This window comes from Leptonychotes weddellii, chromosome 5 (assembly GCF_054177405.1).
Source record: "Leptonychotes weddellii isolate Sample4059 chromosome 5, ASM5417740v2, whole genome shotgun sequence".
NCBI lineage: Eukaryota > Metazoa > Chordata > Mammalia > Carnivora > Phocidae > Leptonychotes > Leptonychotes weddellii.
The window spans coordinates 12,775,022-12,794,757 of record NC_138373.1 but is presented as its reverse complement, the minus strand read 5'-3'; the positions used below and the strand labels follow the sequence as shown (position 1 = coordinate 12,794,757).

The 19,736-nt window shown below is 46.2% G+C and overlaps 1 protein-coding gene across 3 annotated transcripts in view; it reads right to left on the bottom strand.

Annotated features, from left to right (window-relative positions):
• Positions 1-19,736, bottom strand: part of GALNT17 (polypeptide N-acetylgalactosaminyltransferase 17) — a 406,327-nt gene that overhangs the window by 37,995 nt on the left and 348,596 nt on the right. For all 3 annotated transcript variants that reach the window (XM_081819619.1, XM_081819617.1, XM_081819618.1), the window contains 2 exons: positions 4,516-4,701; positions 1,972-2,109 (listed from right to left, as the gene is read on the bottom strand). In XM_081819619.1, the coding sequence (XP_081675745.1) occupies positions 1,972-2,109; positions 4,516-4,701 (324 nt within the window). The remainder of the gene's footprint in view (positions 1-1,971; positions 2,110-4,515; positions 4,702-19,736) is intronic.

The window sequence follows — 19,736 nt, the reverse complement described above, 5'->3', positions numbered from 1 at the left end:
ATCTCATTGATAGCATTTTTAAGTTCTGCCAATTCACCTTTCACTTCTGCCCTTAGAGACTCTATGTTGCCATTAGTTGATTTCTCCATTCTAGCCATTGTCTTCACATTTGCTAGCCTGAATTCCATCTCTGACATCTTGGTTATATCTGCATCCATTTGTAAATCTGCAACATAAGTCATAATCTCTGAGTCTTTTCTATTTTGGGGGCTCCTCCTCCTAGTCATTCTGTTGATGGGTGTTTGAGGGAATGTATAGAGTCCAAATTATTGACCAGAACCCAAGCAAGATGCACCTGTTTTCTTGGGACCTTAGGGTTGCTGGCCTCTTGTTTTCCCAGCCTATTTTCTGGGGGAGGGGCCTGCTGCGCTGTTACTCAGGCAACCCTGTTTGGGCGGAGTTGCCCTGACCCCTGTGGCAGGGGATGGGCTCAGTGGGAATCAGTTTTTGGGGCTTTTGTTCTCTGGCGGCTTTCCGCGTCTCTTCCATGAGTCAGAGCAGAAAAGACGGTTTCCAACCCTCTGCCTCAGAGCAGAGAGACCGCAGTCTGTTCTTCAGTGAGCTCTCCAGGCCACATCGTCTCCGTTTCTGTCCGTGCTGCTATAAACTGCAGCGTCCTGGGTTGTGCACCCCTCCGCAGGGCCCCCAGTCCTCGCCTCCAGGTTGGGGCACGTCTCTGCCCTTTGTGCTTCTAAAACCGCCAGCCACTTCCAGTTCGCCAGCTCGACCCTGCCGCTCCGGGTTTCCGCCCCGGGGGCTGCCCTAAAGTCCTTTCCCTGCCGCTACCGGTCTGCGAGTCTGTGCCCGTCCGCAGCATGTGAGGCTGTCACTCACCGAGGGTGTAGGATCCCCACGGCCAGGCACCCTCCCGCTGCTGTTTATCCTCCGATATCTGCCCGAGGAATCAGGGCTCCCAGCTTTGTACCTTGAAACCAACCGCCTGCGATACTCTGTTTGTAGAGATGCAGATCTTCTTACATCTCAGGCTGGTCTCGTGGGTGCTCAGAGTGGTCTGGTAGATATCCAGCTCAATTCCGGGGACCGGTTGAAATAGGGTCCCCTACTCCTCCGCCATCTTTCCCCCCTCCCTAAGTTTCAGCTTCTTGATCAACAAAATGGAAATAATACTTCTACCTCATAAGGAGAGGCTAAAATGAGTTCAAATGTGAAAAGCACTTAGAATAGTGCCTGGCACATCAAAAGCACTCTGCAAGTATTGACTGCTATTCTTATTATTTTCAAAATTTTCTAAAATGCATATTTATGGCATTTGTAGTAAGAGAAAAGTCAATCTGTTGTAATGTTTAGAGAGGTGATGTCATCTCATCCTAGAAAATCTAAGAGCATCTACCCTTCTGTTGGTGACAAGGGGCTCTGACCCCCAGCATGGAGCAATGGACAGCTCCAGTCACTGCCTGTGGTTTTTTTTTTTTTTTTTTAATATTTTATTTATTTGACAGAGAGAGACATAGTGAGAGAGGTAACACAAGCAGGGGGAGTGGGCAAGGGAGAAGCAGTCTTCCTGCGGAGCAGGGAGCCCAATGCGGGGCTCGATCCCAGGACCCTGGGATCGTGACCTAAGCCGAAGGCAGACGCTTAACGACTGAGCCACCCAGGCGCCCCAACTGCCTGTCTTTATGTACAACTTCCTGCTCTATGTCCCACTTACAGGTCCCAGGGAACCTCAAAATCAGAATGTCCCAAGCAGAACTGATCATGTACTCCATACCCTTTGGCAGAACAGGCCACCAGAACCTTTGGTCCACGCCCCCACTGTAACATTTATTATGCTGTCCCCCCACCAGCTGGTGAGAGTCTTGCTTCCCGGTCCTGCACCTCCAAAACCACTCTTGAATGAATGAATGAATGAATGAATGAATGACTCTATTCTCTATTTTCCCCCATCAAAGCAGTCCCCAGCCTAATGCATAGCTATCCAAGCTGAGAGCATGTATGGATGGTCTTAGTTACCTCCCCGTATGCAATGGTGTTATTGTATCTTCTCATTTCTGGGTACACGTGGTCCAGGTACCACTGGAAATTCTTACACTTTAAACTTTTCCTCAAGGCTCTTCTTTCAGAGACATCGCCTATATCAATTCCCGGATTCTGAAAGTAGAGAGAAGCAAGGGGCGTTTGTGACGGGGGAATCCCGGCCAGAGGAGAGGATAGGTGGCCTTTAAAGAAAGCATCAGGGAGAAACCTCAAGTCCTGCACGCTTGCTTAGAAAGTAGGTTTAAGGGGACTCACTTGATCATAGAGCCCCAAGCTAGACCACTGTCCCCTGAGTGCAACTCACAGCCCCCAAAGTCAACTATCCTTGTCACCACACGAAAGGGACCCTGGGACACACAGATATTGACAACCTTTGTACCCAGCTCCATCTCTCCCGCACATCCTCAGCAACTCTCAGAGCCAATTATTAGAGGAATTATTTGATTAAGACAAGGAAATAAATGCCTATAACCACCTCCTGTCTTTCTGCTCCCTACAAGTGTGATTTCCCCCTTTGTTGGCTCTTTGTGAAGTTCATTATACACAGAAGTGAAAATAATTTTCCATGGCAAAGCTTGTAATGATGTTCTAATGAATAATTCACTCTGCTTTTACAGAAATGAACCTGTAATGGGCTGCCGTGTGCTGACAGGGGAAAATAGAGTAGCTGAAATATGACTCCACAGACTCTGCTACAAGATGGCTGTGGTCCAGGAGGGATGGGGTGCCGTCTCTACAATGGCAGGCAGCCAGGCAGCAACTTGGGGGCCAGGGAGAGTTCACATTATTCCATTAAGATTTCTTCTTTCAACAGCCAAATGGTGATTTTAAAGGAAAATCCCCTTAAATGTAAAACTTTTAAGACCCAAAGGCACACCTGGACAGTGATATCTTAACTCTTGGTTTTAACATGCTTAAGCATAATGAAAGAGAATGGCCATTGTCGAAAAGCCCAGGAGGGTACTGCTGGCATCAGGGACCAGAGGTTGTCTGGAGAAAGCACTGGGACAGAGCCAGCAGCCTTGAACTCTTATTGTTACTCTGAGTAACAATGCCATTGTAGGTCACAACTTCTCACCCACAAGCAGGAATGACAATCCCGATTGTGCTGATGTCCACAGGGCTGTGGGGAGAGTCGAATAAAGATGTGAGTTCGCATCCCTGCCCTGCCATATGCTATGGGTAGGACGTTAAGCAAGTCATGTTTAACTTCCCAGAGCTTCAGTTTGCCCATCTGTAAAATGGACTGCACATAGGTCCAGGTCAAGCTAGCATTTATTGATCCCTTAATATTTGCTATGCTCTGTTCTAAGCCTTATATTTATCTTCATGAGAATGAAGAAGTGCTCAAAGTTAACAATCCCTGTTTTACAGATGATGAAACTGAGGCATAGAAAACTCCGTCAGGAGGTTGTTATGGGTGCTAAATGAGATATTGCAAATAAGGAACTTACCAAGCACCAGGGACATAGCAAGGGCTCAGCAAGTGTTACCTATGTTTATATAAATAATCATGTGTAGAATCACTTCTGGCTTAACACCTATAAAGTGTTATACAGCAGTAAGGGACTATCAATGCTTTAGAACATTATTTCAATAGCTGTAACGATATGATAAACATTCTTCACTTTTATCCTCTTCATCTATAATTCTTACACATATTCAACTGTATTTCTGCTGCTCTGGGCTTCAGCCTCCTGAAACGCAGGGGCTGCCAATTCTCAGTGGGAACAATTCCAGGCAACTCTCTCAGGGCATGGCTGAGGGTGCTGGTCAGCCCACTGTGCTACGGACCTAAGTACCTATAATGAGCATTTCAGGACTCAGAACTTAAACTGAGTACTCTAGTACTTAGATTGGGTACCTTAGTGCTTACTACTTAAGCAAGTACTTTAGATTTAGTTTTCCCAATCACCCTAGGAAAGAGGACTTGCTATTATCGCTATTTTTAGGTGAGGAACCTAAGGAACAAAGGCGATAAATGGATTTGTTCAAGATTGCATAACTAGTAAGTGGTAGAGCAGGATTCCAACCAAGCTAGTGTACAGCCACCATGCAATACTCCTGTGGGGCTTCAGTATTCTGGGCAGGATATGGAGGAGACTTGAAGAGTCATGTAAACAGTAGGGGCATATGTCTTGGGGGCAGCTGGAGCTTCAGGGGAGGGCACAAAGTCAGAGCAAATGATGGGGGCCTGTACCAAAACCATTGGTCGAGAATCTCCTGGATACAATGCTTGTTCAGGAGCAGGGCATCCAGATTACTAGAACATGACTGGGATTAACACAACAAGATCCTCTACTCTTTGTAAATGAATTTTGAGCTCCCCACTGCGCCAGTCCCCATGTAAAGTAGGGGTTCTACCACCTGGAGGTCTGTGAAACCCCTCAAAACGCTCTTATAATTTTTGCAAGTGTAAGCATCTTTCTGGGGAGGAACTGTCAACTGATTAAAGGGATCAGTGACCCATCAAACCCAGGACCACTCGTCCAGGGCGATGGGGAAGGCTGCACCCCTTACCTCTAGTGGCAGGTTCCACGCTATGTACACATGAGACTTGTAATCATCCATCCAGACCTCCGCAACCCGGAGGGCGTTCCTCTTGGTGTAGAAACCAATGTTGCTGTTGTAAGGCTTCTTCTTCCGCTCGATGTGGGCCACTCGTGAGCAAGGCAGGACCTCCATGCTGCCCCCGCAGAGCCACACCTGGAGGCACAAGGACTTTATCAGCTGGACGGAGAAATTCTTAGAGGCCACTGACCCTCCCCAAGGCCCCAAGGCAATGGTCAGGAGACTTATCATGAGTGAGAAATACATTCTAATGTATTTCAGGGTTTGTCTGTGACTACAGTGTAGATTAACCTAAACTAGATGAAAGGTGTCAAAGAATTTTTATAGATATAACAGTTTAGGATGTTAAAATAGAGCTCTGGGTAACAGAAGCCCATTAACCTAAGGTACCCCTGGAGATGCACGGGTTTTCTTAAGTTCTCAGTAGTGAACAATTGGCACCCATGGAGGTTTTCTTTTCCACCTGCCGAAGCTATGCCTTACAGACCTAGAACAGAAAATTCAAACTGAAAAACAACCCATCTTTATTCATATCAGCACAAAGTATACAACGGTCTACTTATGCATTGTTAATAGACTCTATTTTGGAGTCCTAAGAGCACAGATGCCCAGCCTTCTGGAAGCATTTGCCCCAGTGTTATCACGTACAGGCATCACTTGCTATTGTTGGAATATTCAGGTGGAAGGCTGAAATGGCAGTTGCCTTGAGGGATGCCAAAGCCCAAGGAAGTGACACTTGCCAGTCTCTGCATGGGCATGGCAGGCATCCAGGCTCAGAAGGCCCTGCTTGCAGGAGAAAGCTGAACTATCCAATTTCTCTCAGTCCCAGGCAGGAAAAATAAAGCATTTCTGATTGTCAAGGACTACTTTGTGGAAATAAACTTCCTGGTCCTGGTGGGGAGAGAGGACACAGAGAGGTTTCAGGGACCTATGCTACTGTCCTGCCATGAGGATCCTGTACATTCTCCATAAATGAAAGTGTGCTGGTGAGCTGACCTAGTCAGCAAAGACAACGTTGCTTGTCCCGACCTGAGATACTTCAAGCCACCTCTACCTTTAGTCTCCCAGATCCCCTCCTCCAGGATACTGGGACCTTCTTGTAAGTTTCCACATGTGTGTGATCTTCTGTTTCTATTTCCCAACTCTGGCTGCACCACAGGGAAATGATACAGATCGAAAATTCTCCCCATAACCATGAATCCTCATCTTCAAGGAGGAGACTGTGAGCTAAGAGATTGGTAGACAGTGGGTGGTCCAGAGTAGTTTGATTTGGGACCTGACAATTAGGTGCCCCCACGGGTTGGCATGGCAGTTGCTGACAGTGGAAGGAAGCCAAGTCAGGGAGGCAAATATGGCTAAAGGCCTATGGGGTATAGGGGTAAGAGACCTTACAGGGCAAAACACGGTGGCTGAATTTCCAGGGGTGGGCAATATGCAAAGATACAGAGTTGCACAGGTATGCAGCACTGGGCAGTTTCAAGATTCAGGGAATGAATGGAAAGACATCCCATGTTCATGGATTTGAAGACCTAATATTGTTAAGATGGTAATACTTCCCAAATTGATTTAAAGACTCAACACAATGCCCATCAAAACTCCAAATGGCTTCTTTGCGGAAATTAACAAACTGAACCTAAAATCCATGTGGAAATACAAGGGACTCAAAAAACCTTGAAAAGAACGAAGCTGGAAGACTTCCACTTCTGATCTCAAAATGTACCACAAAGCTACTATAATCAAGACAGTGTGGTGCAGGCATAAGGACAGACAATAGGATAGAATCGAGTCTAGAAATAAACCCTCACATTTATAACTGACTGACTTTCAACAACGGTGCCAAGACAATTCAATGGGGGAAAATAGTCTTTTCAACAAACTGTGCCAGACAGCATGCCAAGGAAAGGATTTTTACCACCCATCTCACAACATATACAAAAATTAACTTGAAGTGGATCAAAGACCTAAATGTAAGAGCTAAAACTGTAGAACTCTTAGAAGAAAACATAAGGGCAAATTTTCATGACCTACAATTAGGCAAATGTTCATTAACTGATGAATAGATAAACAAAAATGGTATATCCATACAATGGAATATTACTTAGCAATAAAATAAATAAAACACTGACACATGCTACACTATGGATGAACCCTGAAAACATTATGCTAAGGGAAAGGGGCCAGTCACAAAGGACAGTATATTACATGATCCCATTTATATGAAATGTCCAGTATAAGAAAATCCATAGAGACAGAAAGAAAACTGATGGTTGCCTCAGGTTGGAGGAAGGTAGAGTGGCCAGTGCCAGTGGGTATGGGGTTTCCTTTTAGGGTGATAAAAATGTTCTGATATTGATTGAGGTGATCACTGAACAACTCTTTAAATATACTAAAAACACTGAGTTGTATACTTTAAGTGGGTGAATCGTAATGGTATGTGAATAGCTCAACAAAGCTATGACAAAAATAAATAGGTAGATGGATAGATAATTCCACAGAGAGACAGGGAAAAGAAGATTCAAGGGATAGATTCCAGTTTGGGGAGCTAAGGAGAAGTGATGCAGGCCAAAGCCGAGTTCTGTGAAGACCAGTTTCTGAGCAGGGATCACAGGTGCAGGCGTATGAAGGGCCTTAGCAAAAGCCAGAAACCCAGTCACAAGAATGGAGATGCCAGGTGGAAACAGAACCCACAGGCAGGCCAACTTGGTGCCAGTCTTCTGTAAGCAGTCCAGACCAAGGTCAGGATAGTCCAAATTATTCCAGATTGTCCTAGGGGCTGCGACTAGGCTCACAAGGGGTGTCAGGTGGTCTTCCTTGCTATGGGTGGGCTGAGAGAACAGAGGGGCCAGGTCAGACCCCAAGCTTCTTGAACAAGAGTGGGAGATGGTATGCCAGGCTGGGAGGCAGGCAGCACAGCACGTCTGTCCTGTGTGACAGGGACACTGACTTCCTGTCCTGGGCTCTGCCATGTGGACACAAGTTGGCACACTCAGTGGACACCAACTCAGAGCCACTTAGCTCTTCCTGTATGGTCTGGGGAGAGGCAAGGGGCTGTCAGACTGTTTAGTGTCTTGATGGTACAGCCCTCTGCTGGACCCAGCAAACCTAGAGTGAATCACCAGGGTTGGACGCTGGCCCAGATGATGGTAACATCATCACAGACCCCTTCTGCCTGCAACACATTCCTGTTACCATCCTGTGCCTGCCTGGCCTTGGTATACACCTCAGCCTGTCACCTCCAGTGACTTAGACTGGTTTTAGGGTCATAAGCATGAACAACCAGCAGCCGCACATCTTGTAGGAGACCGAAAATGACATCACTGAAACACTCACTGCAAGGTACTCTGGAAGTATCAGACAGAAGAGGTGATTCAAAGTGAAAGAAAGAAAGAGAGAGAGAGAGAGAGATGGAAGGAAAAAGGAAAGGGAAGGGAAGGGAAAGGAAAGGAAAGGAAGAAAAGGGAAGGAAGAAAAGAAAGGAGTGAGGGAGGGAATGAGGGAGGGGAGGGAGGGAGGGAGGAAGGAAAAACAGAGAAGAAGGAGGAGACACATAAATACCCGGTAGATGTGGGAAGCAAGGTAAGCCCAGTCCCTTGGGCCCTGAGGGACAGCCCCAGCCCTGGAGTAGGTCCTGGGAGCTCCCCTCTGCTCTACCCTTACCCCATCCTCCACTTCTGCAAACCCTCCCCTCCAGAGGTGAGTGTCTTCACTCTGCCTGCTCCAGAACCTAGGACCAGCCAAATCCTTATAACCAAGCACCAAACATCCAGTACCTCATGAAATCCTCATAGATGAGGAAAACTGAGGACTCAAGAGGTTGATTAAGTTGTTTACAATCCACAGTCAGTAAGTGCGGGATCCACAACCACAACCCAACCCCATGCCATACCAGCATGCCAGCCCTTACTTGGTGGGCACCGCAGCTTGACCCCACCAATGCAGGGGGAGCTGACCTGTGGCCATGAGTCCTCCAGCATTTCCTCAGCCACAGCTTGCACCTCTGACCTGCACTGTAGCCAGGGTGAGTGAGGGGGGCAGGATGGCACCAACGATACCCTCAAGGTTAGGGGTGTCATTGTGAGGGGGGTCAAGGTTAGCCTCCTGCCACCCAAAGCCATCTGGTGGTGTGGCACTGCAAGGGGAACTGGAAGGAGCCAGTGAGTTGAGTGATTCTCAATTCTCGGGAGGCTCTGCTCCAAGTTGGCAAGAGTGGTCACATCAGAGCTCATGGGTTGGCCCTAAGTGTTGATAACTTGATGTGGAGTGTGCCCATGGTCAATGACTGAGTGTAGACAGTAGAAGGGAAGCTTTTCAAGAAAGTGGACTGAATACTTTAGACAAAGACCAACAGCGTGAGCTAAGGCAGCTGCCGAGGTCTATTCCAGAGGACTGCTATTCACCTAGCCTCCTTGAGAGGTATGAAATCAAAAGGGTAGCTCCCTAAGCAGGGAGTGATCTAGTTTATCCTTCTCCCAGACATAACCACTAGGTACATGCGTCCCAAGTACAGCTGATCCCAAGGAAGGATGACCATTACTATTTATCAGCCCAAATGATGAGTCCTACAAAGACTGGAAGAAATGATACCAAAGGGAAATGAGTAAGAAGGTGAGGATGAAAGACTAATTGGTACATCTCTGATGCCAAGGTGGAAGAAGGGGGGAGTAGGCCCTTTATATGGGCTGAAATGGGCCAGGAAGACAGCACACTCCAAGCTCTGGGACCAGTCCTGGGGATGCAGAGAAGCCATGGTGTGGCTCTTGGTGACCCTTTGCCTGGGAAGTGGGGAGGTGACCATCAGGAGGTGTGGTAACTCCAGGAACAAGTATTAATTACTTTATTCAGCCAGAAAATTGCACTCAGAGCCTACTTTCTAACATAAGAATGACATAGGGAGTGTCAACAAACAAGTTGGTCCTTGCTCTCATGAAGTTAATGGTCTTGCAAGGGAAACACACTTATTAAATTATCACAGGTAGATGTGCACTCTCAGAAATGAAGCTAATTCCTATGAAGGAAAGCAACACAGTGCTGGAAAAACTAGCATTCAAGAAAGGGATGTGGCCCATAGGCTCATAGGAAGTATCCCCGGCATGGGACAGGTAAGGTGAAATCAGAAGGCTTAGACTGAGCTTACTTGGTTAAGGAAGTGGGCAAAGTGGATGAGAGCTCAAGCACAGGGGCAACCAGGACAGGTGCAGTGGCCTTGTGTAGGGGGAGCCTGGGGTGGTGGGCTGTGTTCAAGATGCCTGCAACAATCCCTCCCATGCTCCTTTCCATCAAAGGGTTAGATCTACTTTCCATTCTCTTGGATCTAGGCTACCCTTAAGACTTGCACTGATGAATAGAATGCACTAGAAGTGATGTTTCACACTTTCCAAGGCCAGGCCTTAAGAGGGTTTACAGTTTTCACTTTCTCCCTCTTGGGATCATGAGTCCACCATGCTGTAAAGAAGCTGCAGATGAAAGGCCATGGGGTGAAGGGGGTCCGGCCTGGCCTTTCTCATGTGCCTTGGGCCTCAGCTGGACCATACACCTCCAGCCAAGGCACTGACTGACCACCTATGCGTGAATGAGCCCACCAATGCTGTGAAGAGCAGAAGAACCACCTAGGTGATCCCAGCCCAAACCGCCAGACTCCAGAATTGTGAGCAAACCAATTGTTCTTCCAAGCCACTGAATTTGAGTGTACATAAACAACGGACTTAAGTGGAATATTCAAGAAACTGAAAGAACAGCCATGTGGCTATATCTCAGAGCAGGGGTGGAAGGGGGGAGAAGAGCCTGAAATGAGGCTGGGTGGGCAGGCAGGGCTCCTACCAGCCGGGCCTATAGACCACATTGAGGAAACTGATCTTTGTTCTAAATGGGAAGCCACTGAAAGATATGAAATTTGAAAGTCACGCTAGCTGAAGTGTGGGAAACAGGTCAGTAGCAAGGAGAGGGGAGACAGAGGAGGAAGGAGGGTCTTACTGTCATCCTGGGGAGAAATGCTGGTAGCTTTGCCTAGGGCAGTGGAATAGAAACTGAGGTTGACAGATTTAAGCTTTTTAATGGCAAAATCTTGAGCAATGGGTTGGATTTGGCAGAGACGAAGAAGGACCAAGAAGGACTCCTAGGTTTTCTGCTTGTGCAACTGGACATAGTGTGGTAGCATCACGTCCTGGGCCAGAAAGCCTGCCCAAAGCTACCTGGGCCTCTGGAGGCAAAAGAGCATCACAAGAACACATCCTTCCTGCTTTGGACAGTGATGCCCTGGAAGAAGAGGACACTGGGAGAAGGATGTCAATGAGTGCAAATGATTTCCGATTTCCCCACCAATGCTCCAGAGAGAGAGTCTTCAAGGGCATGCTGGCTTAATTCCATCTTTTGATGCATTTCATTCATTCAACTCATGTTGTTTCATAAATATTTAAATAGCTCATTAGAGTCTTAAAGACGATGGAAAATATGTCATAAAGCAAGACAAAAGTTGATATTTCCAGAATTACGCCCGGATCTCAGCCTGTCTCCTGGTCTCCAAATGTCCTCCGTACTTCCCAGGGTCTCAAGTCTTCCCTTCAAGGGCAGGATGAAAAGCTGGCCCACATTGCTGGTTCCCAAACCTGGTTGTGCCTCCAAATCACCAAGGGAGTGCTTTAAAATTACAAATGTCTGGGTCCCACCCCAGACCTATGAATCACATTCTCCAGGGAGGAGCTGAGGTACCACTGGGTGTTTAAAAGCGTCCCTTATGTGTACCCAGGTTTGGGAACCACAGGCCTAAAGTCATTTAATATCTATTCCGGGTCTATGGTTTTATGATTGAGGCCAAGAGAAGTTACGATGTGCCTTGCCAAAGCTCAGAACGTTGGGTAGTGGTTCCAGGGATATTGGGAAGAGGTACTGTTCGGACCACACTCTCCCCAGTGCCTCTATCATCAAGGAGCCTGGTCGGGAAGGGGGCAAAGTGAGGAAGCCAGAAGTCACTGCTTTGATGGAGGTGAGGAGCTGTGGAGGAGGTCAGGAGCTAAAGCCAATGTGGCTGGTTCATTTATATCACCTATTGTAGGCAGTGGCCTCTAAACAGTTTTGATATATGTTCTCATCTGGAAAAAAACAGTTGAAGCCCATCCTCCAATCTGTTGACTTTGTCCATTTTTTTTTTTAATTTAAATTCAATTAGCCAGCATAGAGTGAGTACATCGTTAGTTTTTGATGTAGTGTTCATTTATTCATTAGTTGCGTATAACACCCAGTGCTCATCACATCACATGCCCTCCTTAATGCCCATCGCCCAGTTACCCCATCCCCCCCCACCTCCCCTTCCACAACCCTCAGTTTGTTTCCCAGAGTCAAGGGTCTCTCATGGTTTGTCTTTATCCATTTTAAATTATATGCATGTGCTATCGTACTACTAGATTTTACAGATGATAAGTGTATATAGAAAGACATTTGAAATTATATAGAAATGGAAATGCTAATATATTCCTCTTGGACCCCAGTGGATTATCTTGTGTGTCTGGCTTTGGAAACCACTACAAGAATTCAAATATTCAAGGTCTAGTTTTATTGCACCATTTTTAGAAGCCAGCTGTTGTTCAAAAGCAGCAGAAAGTACTGTTTGGGAATGAGTAGGTTTGTAGCCAAAGTAATCTAGTGAGAATTCTCAGCTGTGTCACTAGAGTATGAACAGTGAGCGCCCTGAGAACATGAAAGCCACTTTTCCCGAGATGTTCCAGGCACCATCGGGGGGCGGGGCAGCTGTCTCTGGAAAGAGCCTCAGATGCTGTTACAGGAGGGGGCCCAGAGCCTTCTGTACCTCCCTCTGCCCCCACGCCCCATTCATTCAGATTGAACAGGAAGCTGCAGGATCCAGAAAGAAATCCAGGTGCCATTTGCTCAGCGCTCTGCTCCCCAGGTACTGGTCAATCCATCACCAAGTCCTGCAGACAATGACTCTTAACTATGGCTCAGTTGCAGTCCTTGCCCCTCACACCCGCCATGACCACCAGACCACGACCTCCTCCACCATCACTCTAAGCTGTCACCACCTGGACCACAGCACGCACCTCCCGATGGCTCCATTCATCTGGCCTCCACTCAGCAGCCAGACTCCCGTGATCTGATCACATCATTCCCCTGAACACTCTGTGGGCTCCCACTTGCTCTGAGAAGAAAGCCCAGAATCTTAAAGTGACTTTTGAGGACTTGCATGCCTCACCCCACCATCATCATCTCCACAGCTCCCCCCAGTGACCCTTCTTTCTCTTTTTCCAGCCTTGGAGCTTTTGCTACGCCCCTGCCTGGGACACTGCTTACACTGCTTTCTTCTCTGCCTCTATACCTCTTCCTCTAACCTCAGCCTTAGCTCAATCAACGTTTCCTCAGGGAAGCCCCCCATAAAGCCAGAGCCCCCTATTATATGCTCACATACACTCGTGTAAGCACAACTTACTGCACTTGTGATTTTGTGAGCGTGCCCCCCACACAGTGGGTGTGTGAGAATATTACTTTCTCTTTTCTTTATTGGGCTATTAGCTCGATGAGGACAAGACCCATGTCATCCTGCATCCCCACTGCCCAGCACTGGGTCCAGCACATCAGTGAGCACCTGACAAATTTTTTGTTCGATGAATGAACATATGAATACATTAATGAATGCAGCGGGGGATGGAGGGCGCATGTGTGGAATGGGTCTGGAGAGAGGGCATAAGAGGGACGGAGGGAGGAATGAAATGAAGATGAAAGATGGAAATAGTCTAGACATACAAATGACAGGCACAGAAAGGAAAATCAGATTGACCAAGGGCCTTTATTATAGGACTCAACACCATGAAGCTCTGAGTCTCCCCAAGTTGTATGCCCACAAACCCAAAACCACCCTTGTGCTTCTGGGACTGCTGCTCCTTGTCACCCTGACTCAGTGCAAATCCAGCTCAGCCGGGACCCACCTGGGAGGCATCCTCTAGCACAAGCTGACAGATACTGAGGAGGAATCAACCATTTTATTCTCTAGTAAGGAAAGGCCACAGGCTCTATTTCTCCCACAATTTGGGCACACTCATTCTACCCCTCCCAACCCCAGTTTTCTCACCTATAAATGACGGGGAGGCTATCTCTGAGGCTCCTTTCAGCTCTGGTGTTCAGTGTCTATGATTCCCTACACTTACGTCCCAGTCTCAGTCCCAGGCTGGAGGGCTAGGGTCCCAGCCTGGAGGGCCAGGGTCATCACCAGTGGAGGACACCAGCTTCCTTAGGCTGCCCACCCCGGTGTTGACTTTCTTGAGGAGTAATCTTGAGACGACCAGGAATCCCCCAACTAATGAATTCAGGCATGTTATCTAGACCATTGCTTTATCTCTGAATCAAATCTCTAGGGTGCCTTGGGTTCTCGTGTGCACCTTCTATCACAAGCAGTCTCCAGGCATGCACCAAAACTGTATTTTCTCCCTGTGAACCAGTCAACATCCCCTGTGCCACTTAGTGAACAAATTTCTTGAATGGCATTTTCTTGTCTTGGCATAGGGTGTAAAAGAGACACTACCAGATCTCAGATCTAAACCATGGCTAAGTGTGTCCGTCCTTTTAATTTGTCCCAAACTTATTTCTGGTGAGCAGCCATCACTTTCTTTTATTCTGTTATCAGTTGTATAGTTGGCTTTCTCTGGGAGACCATATTTCATACCCCACAAAACAAGTACTATCACTTCCTAAGATGTTAAGGTGAGTAGAAAGCAAGATGGCTGCTGGTCTTCCTCACTCACTATGGGGCACTCAACATCTTAGTCTTTACTCCTGTGAGGACACACAGGCCAAGATGACCCAAGGTGGTGTGTGTGAGTGAGTCTTCTGTGTCACTCATACTGTCAAAACTGTGCATGTTATACCATCAAATGTTAGTTTCTTTCGTTTGGGGGATATGGGCTATTTCTGATCTATGAAAATTAATTAAGAACGAAATTAAGAGAAATTAATTTTGTCCTGAATCCTCACCCAGCCCAGACCAAGGCCAGTGTCTTGTCCAGGTCCTGACTAAGTGGCCCAGTGGGCCTGCCTACTATCCTTGGGGCAGGAAATGAGTGGGAGTGTTGAGGGCAAAGGCAAGCTGTCAGGGGGCATTAGCAGGCTTGTTTGAACATGAACCATAGAGAGCAGAAAGGGGTCAAAGTCACTACTAGGCAATTACCACCAATATCCAAGTCTAAAAGAGATTAAGAGATGCTGTAGAATGTCCAGCAAATAGTCCAACAGAACATGGAGGGGATGCAAAATGGAATGAGTTAACTCATAGGACCACAGGCCAGGGCATCACATCAGATCTGGCCGAAGAGGAAATCTTAGTAGGCTGAGGCTTTTGTTTTTTGCTTTTTTGTTTTCCTTAATATCTAATAGTTATATTGAGGTAGAATCCACATATGATAAAATTCACCTGTTTAAAGTGTAAAAATTCAGTAGTTTTAGTATATTCACAGAGTTATGCAACCATCATCACCACCTATTTTAGAACATTTTCATCACCCAACTAGAAACCCCATACTCATGACCAGTCAGCCCCCTCATTACCACCCCCAGCTATATACGATCACTAATCTACTTTGTCTCTATGGATTTGCCTATTCTGGATATATATCATATAAGCAGAATTATATAATATGTGGCCCATTGTGGTTGACTTCTTTCACTTAGCATAATATCTTCAAGCTTTATCCATGTTGTAACATATATCTGTACTTCAATCCTTTTTATGGCTGGATACTGTACTACCTTTTGTTTATACGTTCATCCATTGATGGACATTTCGGCTGTTATGAATAATGCTGCTGTGAACATCCATGTACGGGTGTTTATATGGACATGGACATATTTTCATTTCTCTTGGGTATATACCTAGGAGTGGATTTGCTGAGTCATACGGTCACTCTATGTTAAATCTCTCGAAGAGCTGCTCATCTTTTCCAAAGTGACTGCACCATTTTATATTCCCACCAGCAGTGTAATGAGGGTTCTCATTTCTCCACATCCTCACTTACCCTTGTTAACGTCCATCTTTTTGATTATAGCTATTCTAGTGGGTGTGAAGTAGCATCTTGTTGTGGTTGTGATTTGCATTTCCCTGATGGCTAATGATGCTGAACATCTTTTCATGGGCTTATTGGCCATTTGTATATCTTCTTTGGAGAAATGTCTATTCAGATCCTTTGCCCAATTTTTAATTGGGTTGTTTGTCTTTCCATTATTATCAGAGGCCATATGGAGAAAATGAAGTTGGCTTCCAGTGTCATTTCTCTCCCTCTCCTCACTCTTCATCATGCAAATGTCCTGGTGTTCAAGGTCTCCTAAATCATTCCTTCCCTGGGCTGTGGGTAGAGGTAGCATGGAGATGGCCATGAGGTACAGAAAAATGAACCGTGCAGCAGAGGCCAATATTCTTGTTCTACCTTCTCCAAAGTCCAGCTGTGTGAAGTTAAGCAAGTCGTTTTCCTCTTTCCTCCCAGACTTAAGGCTTCCTCACCTATAAGATGGAGTCATACTACCCGCCTGCCTACACCACAGAGTCATTATGAGGGCCACTTGAGGCTGTGGATGTAAAAATGCAGGGACACTGCAGAGTCTCCCAGCCTTTCAATGGGAGACCAGTGATGTGGTTCCTGGGCTTGGACCCAGGTTTCAGACTGAATGCTTCCAGCCCTGGTTCCACTGCTCATTAGTTGACCTTAGGCAACTTAGCCTTTCTGTGTCCCAATGTCCCCCCTGTATAGTGAAGGATAATATCCATCCTTACCTCTCTGGGTTGTCGTGATATTTAAATGAGACATGCTATATGTCAAGTGCTTAGAGCAGTGCATGGCTCCAAGTTCTCAATACACGTTATCCGGGACATCATTGTTATATTACTTCAAGGCTAGATTTCTGATGCCACATTCCCTCTATGCTCCCAGTACCAATTGAGAGGAGGATGGGCTGGACTGAGTTTCCAGAAGGTTTTTCCCTGATTGGGCACTGAAGACACTGGCAGGACTGGCATGCTGATAAGCTGTGCTAGCTTGTCCAGCCTAATAGTCTCCCCAAAATGTCCAGGCTTGTGCCCCAAGTGTCTGTGTGGGTTGTGCCCTTCATTGCCCTTGCCAACACTCTCCCTCAGATATATGCCTCTTGGGCGTCCCTATCCTCCTGTCCTTGCTCAAGCCCCAGGAATGGCCACTGTAGGAGACCAGAATATGCCACCCTGAAATATGCCTCTTTGTCATAAAGATTATTTTGAGAAACAGCAGACACAGAAGCTCTGAAAACAGAGCAGAAGTTCCCCTTTTGTAAAGGAAAATTACTTTTATAAAAAATCTCCATTTGCAAGGGTTCCCCACCCCACTCTGCTCTATACCAGGAAGAGAAAGATGACTCCAAATCACAAGAGACTCATCCATGGAGACAGCACTGACTTAAATCTGCCTAACAAACCTTACCCTTATTTATAATACTTTTCCTGGACCCCTTCCCACAACTGGTATCTTCCACACCCCTCTTCCTTTGTTTTAGCTGAAGATGGTGTTCAAGCTCAAGTTCTAAGCCACCTCTTGAAGTTTACCCATTCTTGAGTTTCTACCAGGTATATATGAGATGTTAATAAATATCTATTTGCTTTTCTCCTGCTAATCTGTCTTTTCTTACAGGCACCTTAGCTGAGAACCTAGAAGAGTTGAAAAAAAGATTTTTTTCCCTCCCCTACACCAACCTCACCCACAGGGTCTGTGCCTGCTCCAAGGGTGACCACTGGTGTCCCCTGCTGTCCATCCTGGTCTGTCAGCCAAAGAAGCAAGCCAACCAAGGAAGTTCTGCAGCCCCCAGACCACCCAGGAGCTATGCAACATCCTTCTCTGATGTCTTACAGGATGTTGTTGTTCACAAGTTACATTTGGCTTTTCTCTAGATGAAAATGACAAATATCAGAATTCTAATGGGAGAATTTTAAGGGAGTTGACAGGTCAGCCAGCCAGGAAGGAGTACAGAAAATAAAACTTCTCTGTGAAAGTCTCCAGTCTATCTTCAGTAAACTTTCTCCCCAACTCATAGGCACATATACCTGAAGTAACAGGAGACTTCACCGACATCTCTTAGGAGAGAAGTAAATATAATTTTCTCTACATTTTGTCATGTAGACTTGGAATATAAGAGGAAAAAAAAATCTTGCCCTTAAAAAAAAGGTGGCAGAAGGGGAATCGAAGAGCCTATAATTCAATAAACACTCTGATGGGTTCCTGTGGTTTGTGACCAGCGCCTGGAGATTCTAGATTATAAGGTGTTCTGGGGCCACACAAGCTCCCGCAGTCCCTATGACCATCTCCCAAGCAGAAGTGGACTTAACTGACCTTCAGCTCCAGAACCTTCATTAGCATGGGCTCCTCTCATGGCCTGACCTATGTATTTGACCTCACAGAACCTGGAGGCCTTGTACTGGGGGCCTCTCCCACCTTCTCCCTTGGGGAGTGAAGCCCTACCACTCTGGAGCTGGTCTTCCAGATGCCTCCTTCCCATGGACACAAATTCTTCCTGGTATCAGACTGAAGTCACTTTGGAAGCCACTGAAGCCCATGTACATTGTTAAAAGCAACACTGGAGGAACATTTAATACAAATTATGTAAATGACCCCATTCGGTAATCCAAGTGCAGGCAAATTTTAGCCTTCTGTCTGCTGGTAAAATCTGTTCAAAACAACATACATTTCTGACTAAGAGAACATTTAATTTGTTACCCCCAACCTACCAATCTTTTTTTGGTAGATAACCCACTTTTGATAGGTAACCCACTTTTGGTAGATAACCCACTTCCCAAAGCACAGGCTCATTCTCTTCAAAATCAGGACTCCCAGAGGTGCCCCTGCTCCTCCATGTTCTTCTCTGCCATCCTGGAGACAGTGAACTGGCTTTTCATGGTTGAAATATCTGTTCTATCCCCTTAAATTGGACAGATGCATAATGGCTTTCCTCCTAAAGTCCTTTAACAAAAATTCAATTTCAATCTTCTGCTTTATTTATTACCATTTCTCAGAAATCGGATTTACAAATATGGACCTCAAAACATATCTCAATTTAAGCACCTCAGTGGTGAGAACCTCTAAATACCTGGATTCTATTGCCAGTGGATGCAAGTCATTTCTCTTAACACAAGATGAGGAATTAAAATGAAGCTTGGTAAGGGGCGCCTGGGTGGCTCAGACGGTTGGGTGTCTGCCTTCGGCTCAGGTCATGATCCCAGGGTCCTGGGATCGAGTCCCGCATCGGGCTCCCTGCTAGGCGGGGAGCCTGCTTCTCTCCCTCTGCCTCTGCCTCTCTCTCTCTCTCTCTGACTTTCATGAATAAATAAATAAAAAAAATTAATAAAAAAAAAATGAAGCTTGGTAAAATGACATGTGATTCAGAGGAGGAAAGAAATGCATACATATTGAAAGCAGCCTAATTTATTGAGCATGGAAGGTGTGTTGGGAGGGCTTTTTCTTTTTCTTTTAATTTTTGTGGTTGTTGCTGATGTGTTTGAAAGAATAATACTGGGGAGGAAACAAATAATATCAGGTCTATGTTCTTACCGGTTTAAAATTTAGCCTGGCCTTGCTACCCAGCCTGATAGCATGCTACTGTCAGAGAGGACCTGGGGTTCTGTGTTAGGAAAAAAGCCCAAAGCAGCCTCAATCACGCACATTTAGGTCATCCTGCCCCTGTCCTCCCCCAACTCCTTTGCCTTCCCCTCTTTCCCTACCACTTAGGACTTTCCTATGTGGGCCTCCCCCCACTCCTACTTCTGTCCTTCCATTTCTGCCCTGCTCACAGACTCCTTCCTTTGGACAGTCCCTCCTTTTGCAAGAGCAGCTCCAACCAAGTAGGTATTAACCATTTATCCCTCTGTATTCCCAGCCTGATGCTTTCAACTTGTAATAATTTACCTTCTTTGGTCATTCAATTCAATACCATCTACATGTTTACTAAGACCAGAGCTCAGAGCTAAATGCTGCCAGGGATCTAAAGATAATTTAGATGTACATCTTACGCACAGTCTTTGCTCTTTTCTCAGAACTTAAAATTAGAATTCCAGGAAAGTGTTGAAGATTGCTTTAGAACCTTGGTGTGGAAGCAGCCAGAAGGGGGACGGGTGCTAACAGTGCATTCACTCCCCTCTCTATGCATCCATGTTCTACTATCAT